The following is an 18,278-nucleotide window of genomic DNA, read 5'->3' as shown; positions in this document are numbered from 1 at the left end:
AGTACTAAATTTACTACTATTACTACAGAAAGCTAAATAGAAATATTTAAAAACAAAATAACTAAAACTAAAATTAAATGAAAAAATACAAGCTAATTTTAAATATTTATAAATACTATAGTGTAAAAATAACACTAAAAAGACAGATTTTTTATGCATTTATTAATCTAATTATAATATGTACAAATACATGTACAAATACGTACAATTTTAACATTTCAAGTTGAATGAATTATGTATTATGAGCAAATGTATATTTATATATTTCTTAAAGTATGTACCGGTATGTATTTAATCACTTTTTTAATTTTAAATGATTTTTATTAGAACTGTGTATGTTGCGACATGCACAGGTTTTGAGTGACTTTCATCACTGAAGCTCTGAAATGAACGGACGTTAGCGTTGACGCCGGCCGCTTTTACCTTGTTTGCGGCGCCACCGTGGATGATGGACTTGATGAAGATGCCCAGGTCTTCTCCGGTCTCTCGGGACTTGTTACCCTTCAGACTGACCCCCAGACCAGCTGAGCCGGAGTCGTTCAAAGGAACTTCAAACATCAGCTGCTCTCGTCCGTCCTCAACCAGCAGTGGACCTGACGGCTCTCCTTTCTGCAAATAACACACTTCGGTCAGCATCTCAGTTGACTTTAAAACTGTATTAATGTGAGCATTTACCCCAGTGCAACATCCTGCCGCATTGACTACAACTGTAAGTGGATTACTGGACATGCAATTTTTTGCTTGCGTTTACAAACTACACGCCGAGTCAAAATGATTGTCGGTGGTAATCGACATGTCACAGATGCTGTCGATAGAGTTGAACTCGTATTGAACCTGGAACACTCCAATAAGATAATGGATGTAAGTGAGATGAGCACATGAGTGTTTACATTTTTATTTTATTTTTTTATAGAAATCTTGTATGCTAACCAAGATAATATCATTAATTGAAAGTAACTATTTTCTATTTAAAGATATTTTAAAATGTAATGTATGCCTGTGATGCAGTTTTCAGTGTCAAAATCTAATATGCTGATTAGCTGCTCATAAAAAAGTTGCTTCATATTTTAAAATATACATTTATTTGATGAATAGAAAGGTCTAAAGAACAGCATTTATTTGACATAGAAATATTCTGTAACATTATAAATGCCTTTACTGTCACTTTTGATCAATTTAATCCATTACATTATTCATTTATTTAAAAAAATATATCTTATTGACCCTAAACTTTTGAAAGGTATTGTATATTTTAGTGATGGATCTCAGTTAAAATACAGGCAGGTTGTACACATGACCAAATGGATGGAATTATAATGGATAAATATATAAAGTAGAGTTTGGACAGAATGAATGAATGTCTAATGGTGAGGCAGGAAAACACATCGGGGGTCATTTGACTTGAACGTGAAAGGTTTCGAGCATAAGAACGTGCCAGATCAAAAGGAAACATAACAAGCTTTTGTCAGTGATTCATTCAGGAGGGCGGGGGTTGGAGAACGACACCATTTAAGACTAATAACTCATTATTGAACACACTTACACACACACACTCAGAACTACCCACACATTTCACTTCTCTTTTTGCTTTCTTTTGCTGCAAAACATCATTATCAAAGAGATCAGGGGTGTCAGCGCCATGGCCTTTGACCCTTTCTCCACATCGTGTCCTCCTCCTCTCCACAATCGTATCAATAAAACCTAGCAAAAAGGCCTGGAATAAAGTGCATCGGCTAAACGCGACTGACATCCTTCTGGAAACCACATTAAACATTAGCCTGTTGCTAAGCTACTGTGGAAATGGGCCAGGGGAAAAAAGCAACAAAAATGACTTTGTAAGAGCACGAAGTTGGGCAAAAAGCATTAACTAAGAGCTAATGATGAAATATAGGAGGGCCAATGGGGTAAAGCTTCAAGTAGTCCTTTTAGTGTGTCCTCTTACTGATGATAATGTGTCGTACATGGCCTGAGGCGGACGACAAATCTGAGTTTTAGCACACAATAAAAGGCCTGTTTGTAAGTGAGGTCAGACTTTGGTCCCAGCGAGAATATCAGATTGTCTGATGTCTCCTCACACGAGGAACGAGGGAGATGCCGCTTCGGTGGTCCTATCAACACTCGAGGCCCAGACTTCACATGTCCTCCTGAGGGCAAATACACACTCATATGCTCTCATACACACCATGTGATTAACTATTCTAACTAAAAGTACATGAGTAAAAGCTGGGAAAAAAGGTCAGTGACACTTAAAAGGCGGATTCACGTTGGGAATAAGTGGAGCGATGTGTAAACACAGCATTGCAGCATACACATAAAACAGGCCTATGGGTAATGCAAATACAATAAACATACTTGGAAAACTGTATTTTAATTTTTTTTTAAATAACATTAGTATTAAAGTAATTAATATGAACTGACACTGTAAGTATGACAAATATAAGTAATTAGTTATATTAGTCATTAGTGTTAATATATAATATCAATAATAACTGATATTAATATAAATAAATTGTATTAGCATTAATACTTATCAATAAGTATTAACACATAATTAATATTAACTGATAATATTAATATGTATTATTAATATCAACACTAATGATATTAACAGGATATTACATATGATACTAATAGGAATTCATTTTAGTATTAAAAAATAATATTAATATTAATTGGCAACATTAATAAATGTTATTAATATCAATAGTATTTAATAAGTATTAACAATTAATTAATATTAATAGTAACTGATATAATAATAATGCATTTACACAACAAACATTATTAATATCAACATTAGTAATTATATATTATTTTAATAGGACTTGATATTAGTATTAATAGTCGTTAATTTTAACAAATCATTAATATTAATACATGTATACTGATATAGTAATTAATAAAAAAGTTGGGTCAGTGCGCTTCAAGAGCTTAATATTAATATTATTTAAGGAGAAACATCAGAGACAAAATGTATCCTTAATGATAAAACATAACCAAGATATCCTGAGCAATAACATTTTCCATAATTGATTTGATTCACAACGCATTTTAAGAGGAAGTCTTTGTGTCATTTACACAAAAATAATCCACGGGAAATGTGTTTTGATGCCCCTGGCTAGAAGTCAATGCACCTTAACCCAGATACTGAACTAAATTAGAATTGATGTCAGAACGCCATCTGCTCTTACATGAAAGCATCTACACTTTTTATATTACTCACAGCTTTAAAAAGCGTCCATTGGCTTTTGGAAAGAAGTGGCCGTGACCCAAATAACAAATATAATTAAACAGGCCATGACAAAGCAGAACACATCCTGTGTAGGAAGAGGAATTATTACAAAGACCATCTCAAGGACTTCTACATGCTCCACCAGCCCTGTGCCCGACCTCTCTTCCTCTGAGTGCAACTGTGTGCAATGTGCTTTCTGACCCCTCCATCCTCACAGAAAACCTGAATCAAAGGGTCTACAGCTCAAACTCCACAGACCCTTCAAATTCTGTTGAAAAATTGGTTACAAAAATAAATATTCAGCTTTTACAACAAATATCTTGTCCGTCCACCATGAACGCCATGGTTCAAATAACACAACTTCTATCAAGACTTGATTTTAGATCATTTATCTTGAACACGCGTGTAATTTGTCTAGTGGAATACCACAAACATCACTAAATATAGTCACTTTATCATTCTTTTAAATACATTTTTGCAGTGCATGCCCATGTCTTGTGGGCACAAAACATTTTTACATTACATTTTAATTTGATGTTTGGCTGATGTATTGCTACTGGCTATCAGGTAAAATGAATATGCCACTGAAGACATTAATTCCACCCACTGCATTCATTTAATCTCACAGCACGTGACAAACCGATGGCAATATCAGTCAGCTTAACTTTAATGCAATGCTCAAATTTAGGCCACGTTCACACTGTCAGTTTTTGGGATTGACGATCGCATTTACTTACAGGTGTGAGTCTCGAAATGTCCCGTTCACACGGCAATCGAACACAGTCTGAAGGAATGTACAACGGGAGTGAAGCCAGTATTCTCTAACCAGGAACCATAGCGACAGTGACCAAAGTAATATCAAAGATGCCAAGATGCCACGACAAGAGTCCAATCAAGCCACGAGTTCACCCGTCAAACCATCATTAACAACAGCAGCTTTTACATCTGAGTGGAGAGCGGATCATTTGAGTCCTGCGTAGAGCAGCTCTGGTGGAGAATGGTGAACTAAATCTAAAACCTTCAGCTCATATCTCTGTCACTGTAAGTTACTGAAGGAGCAGACGGTGGACACGTGTGTGTGCAGCACAGAACGGCTCTCTCGCACTATATGACGTGACACACAACTAGTTGTCCAGCCCGGTTCAATTGAAAATTTACGGCGTGAGTATGCGACTCCCATAAATAACTGAACTTTGTGTGAACATAACCGTATTAAAGACTCAAATACAGAACTGACAACCGTATTCTGTTGCAGTGTGAACGTGGCCTTCGACATTTATAGTTCGTCATGCTCATTAATGTACATTTACTTAAGCCCACAGAATCTAATGCATGTCTGATTAAGTTCTACACAACAATGCAAATACATATTAGAGATGTGCCCGAAGCGGAATACTGTTTAGAAAGGAAACGACGCATTCTACGGAGCCCCTAAAGGGACATGGTGATGGGAAAAAATATATTTTAATGCTTTTGCATTCTCTCGCAATTATATAGTTGGGTAATTATATTGTGTATTTTTATGGGTATCAGGGAGCCACTATCAATATGCGGGGTATTGAAATGTCTTTTGAATGCGCGCTCGTACGTAATCCATGTATAGGGAGCGGCAGTACTGGCCTCAAATTTTACAAGATATTTGTTAATGACGATCAGGATCTGTTACGCATCAAATCCTATGACATCGTCCTTTCAGTCATCTCTCTCCTTACTATCTTCATGTGATAAATGAAATCGGATGTGCTGTAATGTAACCGACTAACACAGCAAGCCTAACCATGTCCCTTTAGGGGCTCCATGCGTTACTCATTTTCCATGCCTTTCCAAATTCGAATATAGGCTTCACACATCCTTAATAACAAAACATTACTAAAAATTACCATATTTTTGGCCATGTACGATCAACAATCTAGATTCTACACCAGTTTGGACCAGCTAAAAACCATCTTGTGAGAGTTATAAATCAGGTAAGCTAGGCACCATTAGATGATTATAGCTGGATTTTCCAGCAGGGCCGGACGTTTCGGTGACACACTCCTGCATCCAGGATATCCAGTCACCAACACATCAGCACCAGGACTAGATCCCAAAAGGTTGATTCAGAAAAACAAGGCTTTAACTCTGTCAACGGTCTCTAAATATGGGTCATGCCGACTGCTCCATCTCTAAACAGACACATCTAGCTGCTTAACAGGATGGACATTTATGGTGACGTCCATTTCCTGTCTAAAAGACCTGCTGGATTCTAGCAGACTGTTATAAAAGATGCTTTATTTTTGCTAATGGCTGACCATCAGCCAAATCTGCCTTTTTAAATTAAGATGGCACTGCAGTGGGTGGTTAAAGAAACCGATGAATACTGTATGACGGTGGGTGTTTATGGAGGGTATTTCAGGTTTGGATGCATTCATTGGTTGGAATGAAATATAAACACACACACACACACACACACACTCATATCCTTTAAAAAGGCAGATGGTGAAATCTACTCAACACTGTCATTATATCTTGTCATACTCTTCCATTCTCTGAAAAAATATTTCTCCCGAGTGTGTCATTTTTTCCTTTTGCCTGCCGTCGCATTTCTGCCATAATTTACCCTGGCTAAGCAGTGGCACAGCTAACCCACTTTGAATTTGAATAGGGTGGAAAGATGGAGAAGGTTTTTCTCTCTGTGAATAGATACTGCAGAGCAGCGCTTTATGACGTTTTTTTGTGCCTAACAAGAATTAATGGTCCAATAATAGTCATTGTCAATGACATACAGCTGCTCTTCTTGAACAGATCTGGGACAGCAAACATTTAACAAAGTACTAAAGCTAAATCCATAAATAAACCCCACATTTAACCGGGCATTAGTTTTAAATTTTCGCAATAAAAAGATAATACAAATTCTGAACTAAAAAAAAACAAACAATAATAATAATAATAATCTCAGACATCTAATTGAGGAAGTAATGCATGAAAGAAATTTTTTACAGTCAAACCGATTATGAATTGTTTGGCAGCCCACATATATCACAGATGACCCGTCTAAACCAGAAGCCTTTGATAAGCAGACACTAGAGTGTAAATGAACTGAGGATAGACAGAGACACAATGAAGGGATGTGGTCTTTCTTCCTGCGATGATGGATCTAGTGGCGCCACAAGTGCGCTTTTACTCGTTGTTTGGATTCTAACGGGGGTCTGATGTTTAGAAGAAAAATAAAGATGCTTTGAAAGGGGTCAGCGATCAACACGCCTCGCATATAACATCTGGGTGAAGGGATGGACCAGCATCAGCCCAAGGCTTCCTGTTAAACTGCTGTGTCGTGTGTACAACTTCCCGTCACAAGCTGATTCGACACATTCAAAATAAAGGAGGGGACTGATGGGGTTAGCAAAAATCTAAGCACGTTGTTGGTTATATTATTTGCATGCATATTTTGCAAAAGTTTATTGCAAAATATGCATGCAAATAATTATACAAATATTTAGTATTTTGACAGCATAGCGAGACCAGCTCGATTACGTCATTAGTGAGCTTTCCCAGCAAGTTCATTTAGCCAGTACTGTAGTTTTTCACCACAAATTTAGCTATTAAATTATTTTACGGATGGCTTCAATAAAAGCAAGCATATACCATCGATTAACAACCTTGGAACTCACAGTAGGTCTGTCTAAAAGTTTATAAATCATTGGTAAAAATCAATTTCCTTATGGAAAAAATAGTTTTTACTACTCGACTGTTGCACTACAGTCTTACCAGTTCTCTGGGCAAAAACTCCTCTTGTCTTCCAACCATCATTGATACGGTCTCTCCCAGTTTGGTGCTCCGCAGCATAGCCACCAGTTCCTCTTGTGTGCGTCCTGTAATGTCCACTCCATTTACCTAGAGAAAGCAATTTCCAGTAACCATCAAAACAGAGAGCAAAAATGTCCATTTACACTTTGACGAGATGGAAAACATGTCAGTATTAATTGTGTCTCTTGGCCAGGTGCGATACAAGACAGACAATTGGCCTAATTACGTCCAAAATGCATTATGCATTCTGAAACAATATATTTAGATTGCATTTAAAACAATACCTTTTAAATGCATAACTGGTCGGGGAAGGAACAGCATAATTTAATGTTCTATAAATAAGCTCTGATTTTGCATTTGCCAGGTTGTGCTCTCATGATTGCACTGACGCAGAAAGCATGTAATACCTCCAGGATACGGTCTCCAGACTTGAGCCGCCCGTCTTTAACGGCAGCTCCGCGAGGCAGAATGCTCTTGACCATAATGGGTCCTGGACCAAGAAGAGACGAGTCTCTGGTTACCACGGTAAAACCGAGGCCCTCCGTGCCTGGGGAGAGAAGAAGGCCAGAAACATTCAGCATTTATTTAATGACCCAGTGAACCAGACAAATGGGCTTCTTACCGTGTTCAACAGTGTGGAAAACAAAAGCTACACTAACTTCCGAACATATTTTACTCTGCTGTATGATATAAAATAAGGTGCCAACAATTGAAAAAGTACATAAATGTTCCACTTATATCCCTTCCACAAGGCTCTAAAGACTTGCTAACATCCTAAGGCTCTATTCACCGCAGGGAAGATCACTGAGAACATTTTGCAAACTTAAATGAAAGATGTGATGTTCTGGTCATTTACTGTACACTCTTTGATGTACAACACAAACTTCAAAAGACACAAAACTGGAAAAAGACAAAGAGATTGACTAGTTTTAGCGTGAAAATCTAAGGATGTTGACAGATATGAAGGAGAATCTGGAATGCCAGTTGGAAATACATAATTCAAAATCTCTTATATCTTATTGGTTGTTTTTAATGTTTTTCGACTAGAAAGAAAAATGTATAGCCTTGCAAACTTTTAACTTACAGACTAAAACTTGAACTGTTTATTGCAATGAATATTCCACATTTTTAATAAAAAGTTAGTAGCTCTGAAAGTTTTTACAATTGAAAGGCTTTTGGAAAAAACTTCCAAAGAAAATTCAATTGAAAAGGCCTGTCAGAATGAAACTTAGAATTTTCTAATTAAAAATGTCAATTTAAATGCTCGTCGAACAAAACTGCCAATGAAAGTTCGATTTCATTTCTGTTGGGCGGAAATCTCGTATCTCCATATTTCGTCTTTTTTTTTCATAAATCATTACTATTGGTCACTCCACATCTGTCAGTGGGTTTTGCAAATATTTAACCAATGAAAAGTATTAAAAAGAGCTTGTGACTAAATCTCGTAACTCCATTGGATCCTCAAACTGTCAGTCAAACCTCATAACTCCACCCGCCTCTATCATGAATGAAGTGCCGCACACAGTTTGGACCGTCTCTGCTTGTCTGCAATGCAAGGGTAAATAAAGAACTGTTTGTTTGAATAAGTACAGCATTTTCTTTACTCAAGAAAATCTATATATGTAAAGGTGTACTTATGTACTTGAGGAGCGGAGAAGAGTGTCTTAGTCTGGTATTTGTCATCGAGTCATGGCCAATATTGTCTTAAATAGTCCTTGCGTAGCACTTCATCTTTAATAACATGAGATTTTGGCCAAATGACTGAATAAACTGAGAGCCTACATAGCTAAAATAAACTTTATAAGCTGTAAGTTAATGAAAATGTAATGTGATGCCGTTACTGCCTCAGATAATACACGTGTCCAAAATTCTCTGGTCAAAAACTCCATTTGATCTTGATTTTGGTAAAATGTTAATAATATAATGACACATGCAAGTGTCTGACCATATATAAAGCCACAATATCAACTTTGAATTTTTTTTTCCATTTCCTAAAAAGTAGTGTTTTGGAGATGCAAGGTTTCCACCCAACAGCGAAGATTTAAAGGCTTGTCAGAATCAAAGTGTCACTATTATCACTGAAGTCTGGTTTAGAAATGATTGACTGCTGATATGGGTTCTAGAGAGCAAGATGGTGGATAATGGCAAAAACTGTATCAAGCTCATCCGATCCAAGATCAGGTCAAAAGGTCAATGGTACGCTGATGAAGGCTTTCAAGCACTCTGGATTGATAACCTGTGTTTAAGCTGTCGGTTTCTCTCAGTCTCCACCCCTGCTCGTTGATAAATGTTTCCTTACGGGGATTAGACAGCTCTGCACTTTAATTTCACACGTGAACACATCTACAGGAGACGGGAGATGCAGAGAGCAGGATACAGGATGAGGAGAGAGAGAGAAATGGTGTGAAAGAAGAACGATAGAAACAATGACAAAGGGTGTGGCCTGAAAAAAAAATGATTAGAGGAAGTGGAAGCACTGGAAGAGGGGAAGCGGAAAAAAGAAGATGGAAGAGTGAGTCTCACTAAAACATGCAGGGTCACATTTCAAAATCAATCACAAGAGCAAGCGAAAAAAAATATTTGTGTATTTCATCCATACATATTACTATTAGGTTGTTTTTTATATTTATTGCACATATTTATTTTTTATCTTTATTGCGTAAGCATTAATATTTAGTTATTTTTATATTTACTGGATACATATTTTAATGTTCATCGCATAGCTTATTATTTAGTCATTTTTATACCTAATGCATGTATATTTTAATATATATTATATTCATATTTATGTATTTATTGCATTTATATTTATATTTAATTATTTTTATATTCATAACAATTTTACCATTTAAAAATACTACAAAATACTAGTATAAAACTGGCAATACAGTGATTTTTTTTTTGTGTAAAATCAGCATAAATTAAAGGCATTACACTACCAAATAGTATCATGATATAATAAATACACTTTATCTTTAACAAATTTTTACACTCTTATTTTATTGTACTGGTACTGATATTGTAGCTTATTTGCAAATGAGCTTATTTGTCATTAAATGTTGCAATACAAGGCTTACATTTGTATGAATAAAATACAATTATATAATGAATGAAAATAATTTATATTTTTCTTTCCTTTGATTTTGGGGTGAAATATGACCTGGACATGTTACTGACAGGTTTCATGAGATTCACGTAGAAACACAATAAGAGATGAGAGAGAAAAATGAGGCTTAAAGAATCATGCTAAGATAGCGATTCCCTGGAGTCTCTCGTCTGAAGGGACACGTGAGATTACTGAAGCTGAGAATTGCTCTGTCTCTCTCTCAAACACACTTGAGGGAGAGATGTCATAGAGGATAGCGGCCAATCCAGCATACTAAAGACGGCAAATGATGAAATCTCAAGTCCCAGAAGAGCACCTGACATTAAAGTTTTAAACAATAGCAGCTGTCAATCAGCTGAGAGGAGTGATAAAGAAGGTGAGGAAAGGTGAGAGGTGAGGTTTGACATTCACAAGCCATTTTACTTCTACAGTGGCTACGTTTACATGCACAACTTTTGTTTCAGTCGGACTGAATTCATTCCGATTGATGAATCTGAATGTAGTGTTTACATGAACGCTTACCATGTGATCGGGTTGATGTGCACGTTTATATTTCACAATGCACGAATATACAGTTTCCTGCTGTTTGTGCATAATAACCATTCTCCAACATTCTTTATTTGTTTTAAACAGCAAACTTAATTAGTTATCCATTTCTGTTCATAATTTGGAGATAATGAGCATATCAACCGTTGTGCCGTGCTGCTTATATTTATCACACAGTAAAAATGCCCAAAACCAGTCATCTGTGGATGAGAATCCGAAATAAAGACGGTTGGGAAGTTGTCCTGCTCCACTTCACAGACGCTGAGTGAAAGGAGAATTTTAGAATGACGGGACACTCATTTACACGATCGCACATCTGTCATACGTCATTACGCTATTTCAACGTCATTGCACATGCGCAGTCCTTTCAGTCTCGTTTTTCAATCCAATCAAGTGTTTACATGTTCTCTCGATCGGATTAGAAAAGGAATAAACCACCCCTTTCATTCGGATCGAGCTCAATCGGATCGATTAAGGTGTTTACATGAAGGTTTTTCAGTCCCACTGAGCCGTCAATCCAATTACTAATGAATTATTTGGTTGCATGTAAACGTAGCCAGTGTAGCATATTTTTGAGTAAAAAAATTATATAGAAAGAATGACTAAATTGAAACATTTTTTTAAAATGACCTGGAAATTCATTTCACTTCCAGCTTACCTTTCTTCAAATCGATCTTCATTTTCTTCCCAGGCTTTTTGCCGATCGTGTTAACCAGCGCAGCGAGGGCTGGGCTCGTTTTTGGGGCGGGGCTCTCGCTACGATCTTTGAGGATGGGTGATGCGCTGACGGGAGGAGAAGGCGTATCTCTGTGATGATTTGATTCAACAGGGGAGTGTCTTGCAGGGCGAAGCTCCTCCTCCTTTAGGGGCGGGGTCTGTGAGACAGGGGGCTCTGGGGACGGAGTCGCCGCTTTACTCGGGCCGAGTTTATGGACCAAGAAAGGACTCTTGACTTTAGGGACCACAGTGGTTGGTTCGGCGCTGTTGAAAAGCTGACCGATGAGGCTCTTTTCGTAACGGAGCTTGTTGGCAACAGGAAGTACCTCCAAGCGTACGGTCGAGGAGGACATGGCTTGGCGAAACACCTCCTGGGACCTGAAACATCAAGAGCGACACCTTGTCTTATTGTTCTGTAATGCACATTTGTAGATCACATGAATATAAAGACATCCCTTAGGTCCTTCAAAGATTCAGAAGAGCTCTAGACTTAACAGCCTCCTTAATTAGCACCATTCAAGAGCCTTTTCTCTAGAACTTCCAGTGGGAATCACTTCTCAATGTTTCCATCTTTTTTCATGACTCCCTGGAATTGACCCTGTCACTTTAGACTGGTGTGATTATGTTAAAATAATAAGATTAGCAAGGTGGTGCATTACAGATTTTACCACGGTTAAGCAACAGATTATTCATTTCTTATTGTGACTTACATCAAAGTGAAACGGAAAAAAAAAAACGTCAAAATAAGTCTCTCACTTCCATCAATATGGATCAATGATTTTGATAACATCACTCTGCACTTACTCTTCTCATCAGATTTTCTGTCTGAAAAAGTTCTCTTTCGCATCTTATTTCACTGTCAAATACATAAGGTTTACATAAACACAGTCGTTTATATCTTAAAGGCCCACTGAAGTGCCTTGAAACGTGCAGCATTATTCAATGTGTTGATACTATTATCTTTCTTCAAAGGCAGATCATGGAGACACTTCACTCTCAATTTAAAATCGTGATAATCGCACAATTCATGTGTGAAACTTTTTGGAGTTCAGTTCAGGACAAAGTAAAGGAGAAGTAAAATTGACTTGCTTGACTGCAGTCTTTCTTCTTTTCTACTTCAAAACCTTTAACTCTCATACCCATTACTCTAACTCTTCCTCTAATAGTGCCACTTGGTTTAATCTGTCACCCTTTTGATGACTGTCCAATACCGTTAGTGCCACTTAATAGGGCAATTCCACACTCGCGACAAGAAAAGATCATTTTCTTTTGTTGTGTTAAAGTTATAGCACTGAAACTCTGCAAGAGATGGATGGATGGATGGATGGATGGATGGATAAAAGGATGGATAAAAGGATGGATAAAAGGATGGATGGATGGATAAAAGGTTTGCACGCTATAAGCGAGTAGGATAGACAACAATTGCATGAAAGTGAAAATAACACAAAAGATGGATAATGAAGAAGGGAATGAAGTAGGGAGAAAGAGAGCGGGTGGATGATTAGTAATCCACCTGACAACAATGAAAGTGTGACAGATGAAGGAGTCAGACACTCACTGAGCGAAGGACTTGTCTATTAACTCGATGTCATTGATCTGCACAATGCACTCATCCTCTTGAAAGATCCTCTCTCGTTCAGAGCGGCTGTTCTCCTCGATGGATCGGATATGCAGACCCAGAGTCCTGAAGACACATGCACAAACAGATGTAAGACAGAAGGGCATAATTTGAGACAAACAATTGAAGATATTAGTTGTATTTAAGTATCTGAATTCCAATACAAATACAAAAGAAATATTCAAAACTGGAGACATTTATTAAGCAAGGCGTTTCACCCGCTTATCAAAAAAAAAAAAAAAAAAAATGCAATGAATGAATGAGGAAATGAAATGAAAATGAAATGATAAAAAAAAATGATACAAAAAAAACATATGTCTGGTATTTACCAGGGAATGTGTAGGATAATTTAATCTGGTAAAATATGGAGTGGTACACGAGGAACAGGGCTTTAATTCTTTTTACTGTTTTTTTAATGATTTTAATGAAAAATATCAATCATATTCCAGGAACTTTCTCTGAATTGTCTCTCAATATTAGCAATATTTCAAGAACAGACTTCTCTAGTCAACAATTTCAATGATCAATTCCGTTACTACTGGGAAAATTAAGTAAATACAGGATTTAATTTGCTGTTACTTCCTTTACGGTTTCCTTTGAGACTCGCACAACCCAAAGAGTAGTTCACCAGGTCATCGGACAGGTTTGACCACCTACAGAGAGAGGGTCTATTTCCATCCGGAGCTCAACAGGGCACACAGGCCCCAACAACAGGAAACATGTCACCGTCCACCCCGGGAGGACTTCCTGTCACGCAGCACGTGTGTGTCCTTGCCCTGAGCACTTAACTTTTGGCCTGTTCATGCAGTCTGAAAGAGCCATTCACCTAGCTACTTCCTGAAAGTGTGTGAGTGTGTGATTATGGGTGAATATGAATGGGAAACTGATGACTAACAATACTGAAATTAAGTAATGCACGCATGTCCTACATACAATACAAAATATTTATGTAATATTATCTGAATTTTACATGACTTTGAAATAAATTCAAGAATTTTGTATGCGTTACATGTTGTCAATCCTTTTAATCTCATGTTGCTAGATTGTCAACTGTATAAAAGTTTTTCTCTAAACTACTACTTCTAGTCTATAGTCGATTAAGAGTCAAAGCATGAGGATCGAAGAGCAGAATTTCTACAACCGTGCAGCTCATAGCGGTCCATTATCATGAAAATATGTAAAACACCATGAGGGTGTGTGTGTGTGTGTATATGTTTGTGTGGGTGTTTGGTTCTGTTAAACCCTGGTAAACCCTACATTATAACCCTACAAAATGTCCCCAAAAAGATGACAATATCCGAAATCCTTGTCCTTGTGGGAAAAAGTTTTGGTCCCCATGAGCAAAACAGCTTACAAATCATACTAATGAAGTGTTTTGAAAATGTAAAAATGCAGAACGTTTTTTGAGACAGGTAGGGTTAGTGTAAGGAGATAGAATTTACATATTGTACAGTATAAAAACCATTATGTCTATGCAGAGTCCCCACAAAGATAGTGAACCAGTGTGTGTGTGTGTGTGCTTTACCTTCCACTCAGTGAGGAGCAGTATGATATGACTTTGATTCCCAGAGGCCCGAGGTCTCCAGAAATCTTCACCATCCGTGTGAGACTGCTACAGTTAGGAAAACACAGTGGTGCCAGAGGTTAGTTGTTAAATGTTTCTTGCCAGAAAAAAGAAAACAACTTCAAACAAACTGAAAAATGTATTTTAGAAGTGGAAACTTTCAGTGGAACGCAATTACATTAGCAGAACAACAGTCACATGTCAAAATGACAAGCCCAAAAACCATTACGGTAGGAACTGTCTTGGATATCAATGGAGTGCTCCCCCAGTCACCTGCATCATTTCCTCAGGTCGAGAGCTCTTGAAAAGTGTGTTGCAATGTAGCATTCAATCACACTCTGACTGTGTACTTACATTATACAAATAGAATACACTAGATTTTCACATATACTAAGATGGATGGATGGATGGATGGATGGATGGATGGATGGATGGATGGATGGATGGATGGATGGATGGATGGATGGATGGATGGATGGATGGATGGATGGATGGATGGATGGATGGATGGATGGATGGATGGATGGAAGGATGGATGGATGGATGGATGGATGGATGTGCCTGGACTTTGGCGTCAGTCCATCTATCGCTGTTTTCCATGTTCGTTTACCTTTAACTCTCATACCCATTACTCTAACTCTTCCTCTAATAGTGCCACTTCGTTTAATCTGTCACCCTTTTGATGACTGTCCAATACCGTTTGTGCCACTTAATAGGGCAATTCCACACTCGCGGCAAGAAAATACCATTTTCTTTTGTTGTGTTAAAGTTATAGCACTGAAACTCTGCAAGAGAGGAAAAGATGGATGGATGGAATGATGGATGGATGGATGGATGGATGGATGGATGGATGGATGGATGGATGTGCCTGGACTTTGGCGTCAGTCCATCTATGGCTGTTTTCCATGTTCGTGGAGTAAGTATGTAAACTAAGTTTAAACAGCTTTTTAAAAATAGAGGGTGCTGGTGTTTTGTATGGCATGCGTTCGGCCAATCATCGTACATTTACATCACTGGTCATTGCTATTGTGCTGGGTTAGACCCTACTCTGAAGTAGGAGTTCATTTATCCCCAGTTCCTGAGGTGTGAATACAGCAAAAAACAGACACCTTCCGCCAATAGTTATAGGAACTATGAAAACGTTCCTCCGGTGCAAAAATGTGACCATACGGAAACACACATTTAACCTCTAAACAAAACAAAACAGGTTTATCAGTTTTAATGGCACAGGCATTTGAAGGTAACTTTTACACCCTCTACTTGAAGTTTGATACTGTCACTGTAATGCAATAAAGCACGATAAGACCGCGTGTCCACCAAGGCGTTTTCAGCAGAGCGCCTAGTGTTTTCAGCTGGCTAAAAAGGCTAGGCGCTCTGCTGAAAACACCTAGCTTTGGGCGCTTGAGAGCGTTTTGGCAGCGCAGCATTTTTTTCAGTTGAGACACTTTGCTTGTTATGATATGGAATATCCGCGAAAGTGTTACTAGTATCTCATTTCCATAGACTGTAAAAAAATATGGACGTAGTGTCCATGACGTCCTAAAGTGGGCGTGGCCGACCGTCGCCATCTTGGCAGCGCGTCACTCCCGAATTAATTTATTTTTACAGTCAGACAATGAGCTGAGGTAATGTGACGGCTAACAAACAGCAGACAAACGGCTAATGATGACTAATGACCACAGCAGCGGGAATCCACCTGTCACTCAAAAGTGGACACACCCTTAACTATGCAAAAATTTAAAGCTTAATATAATTTAAACGGATGAGTTATAAAAAATTTCACCCCCTTCACAGTTGTCATGAAGGGCAAAATTAGCTGTATAGACCAAAGCCACTTTTTGCTCCAGGCTGTAAACATGTTTTTTTCTGCTGTAAAGTTGGGCATTTCAACATGGGGGAGATGCAGATTTGACTCACTTTTGCAGCCAGCCTCAAGTGGCCAGTTGATGAATTGCCATTTAATTCACTTCCGTGTTGGTTTCAAGAGAGAGACAGGGAGGTTGCCGCTTGCTCATTTCACACATATTTTGTTTCTGTGTAGATTCTAAATTAAAATGTCGATACAAAATAACGTATTTTCTCTGGCTCTTGTTTTAAATGATTTAGTTCCGTTATTATGCTTGTTGTTGCCATCTGTTGACATTGTACAAGCAGAATGTGGCGGTTGGTCAGTGTGGTATTAGTCCCGCCCCTCCTCCACTGCGATTGGACGGTTGGGTAAAAAGTGACAGTGATGAGCGGTGCCGCTGCGTTTTACTCAAAGTTGAAAATTCTTCAACTCTCGGCGACCTGTAAAAAACGCAGAGCGCTCAGCGCTTCAGCGTGAAAAAGACGTTCAGCGCCTCGTTACGCTCATGGTGTTTTAAAAATGAGGCGCTCCCATTGAAAACAATTGAAAAAATACGCCAGCCGCCTGAAAAAACGCTTTGGTGGATACACACAAGTATATGAATGGGACATTTGCGATGCATTGGACTAGCATCTGCATCTGTGTACTTGCGGTAGAGAACGTTTCTGGCCTACAGCAGTCAGAGCATTTAAGACACACAAACAAAAAAGCAAAAGTATTCACCATCTACTTTGTACTCTTGTCGACACACGCACGCAGCAAATCCATTTGCTGTTTATGTCCTGCGGGACGACATTAATGACCAAACAAATGAGCCGAAAGCCAGCGGAATCACTGCCATTCAGTGTGTCTGAGATGAGAGCTGAAGGCAAAGGTGTCTACCTGCATCTCTCATCACAATAAAGACAGAACAGAGGAAGAGAGAGGAGGAGAGAGCAGAGGAAGAGAGAGGAGGATGTCAACTCTTCCATCTTTGTCAAAAAAAGGCTTTTCTGGAAGATTCAGGCAAGCAAGACAATCACAGTTATTCACTAACTGAAATGTTTTATCATATTAAAAACAACTGGTTTCTATTGTAATATATTTTAAAATGTAATTTATTCCTATGATGGCAATGCAGATTTTTCAGCAAACGTTAGTCTCACATGATCCTTCAGAAATCAGGCTAATATGCTAATATTTGGTGCTCAAGAAACATTTCTTATTATTATCAATGTTGAAACCAGTTAAAATATTTGTAAAAATCGTGATGCATTGTTAATTCAAGATTCTCAAATGAATAGAATGTTAAAAGGAACAACATTTATATGAAACAGAAATCTTTTGTAACATTTTAAATGTCACTTTTGATTAATTTAATGCCAATTGTCTGTATATAACTAATACTTAATTACATTAATTCTGCACAGAACCACATAAACATTTTGCTCTATTTTTTTCTCTGAGTTATATCTAAATTTTAGATATACTAGCCCCTAAAGTCATGTGAAAAACTGTTCAAATGGAACATTCTTGTCTAAGTGGGCACCAGAATAAACTACCATGTGACTTATACCATGTGATCATGTGACTGATAATGTAGTTACAGACACATCTGCTAAATGATGACACAAACTCAACCAACAACTGAGATTAGGAAACATTCTTCAACACAGTCCATTACCACAGAAATAAAACCTCCTCTCCATTCATTTGCATTATTCCCAAAATAAAACCCCCCCTCTGCCAATTTGCATGTGCCCAGTGTGGCGCAGAGCATCCATGAATTTACATGAATAAAAACTGAGACTGGCAGCAGCTCATCAAACAGATACAGAGCTTATTACTGCTCACACACCACAACAGCGAAACACACAGAGT

The 18,278-nt window shown here is 37.9% G+C and overlaps 1 protein-coding gene across 1 annotated transcript in view; it reads right to left on the bottom strand.

Moving 5' to 3' along the window:
* The window catches only part of pard3ba (par-3 family cell polarity regulator beta a), a 160,173-nt gene that overhangs the window by 83,116 nt on the left and 58,779 nt on the right, over positions 1–18,278 (bottom strand). Inside the window, exons 6-11 of the mRNA XM_084095055.1 lie at positions 14,531–14,617; positions 12,946–13,071; positions 11,329–11,765; positions 7,426–7,565; positions 6,980–7,105; positions 424–609 (exon numbers count right to left, since the gene is read on the bottom strand). Of these exons, the coding sequence (XP_083951181.1) occupies positions 424–609; positions 6,980–7,105; positions 7,426–7,565; positions 11,329–11,765; positions 12,946–13,071; positions 14,531–14,617 (1,102 nt within the window). The remainder of the gene's footprint in view (positions 1–423; positions 610–6,979; positions 7,106–7,425; positions 7,566–11,328; positions 11,766–12,945; positions 13,072–14,530; positions 14,618–18,278) is intronic.

Source organism: Abramis brama, assembly GCF_963993115.1.
Source record: "Abramis brama genome assembly, chromosome: 2".
In the NCBI taxonomy this organism is placed as follows: domain Eukaryota; kingdom Metazoa; phylum Chordata; class Actinopteri; order Cypriniformes; family Leuciscidae; genus Abramis; species Abramis brama.
This window is presented reverse-complemented; position numbering and strand designations above follow the sequence as displayed.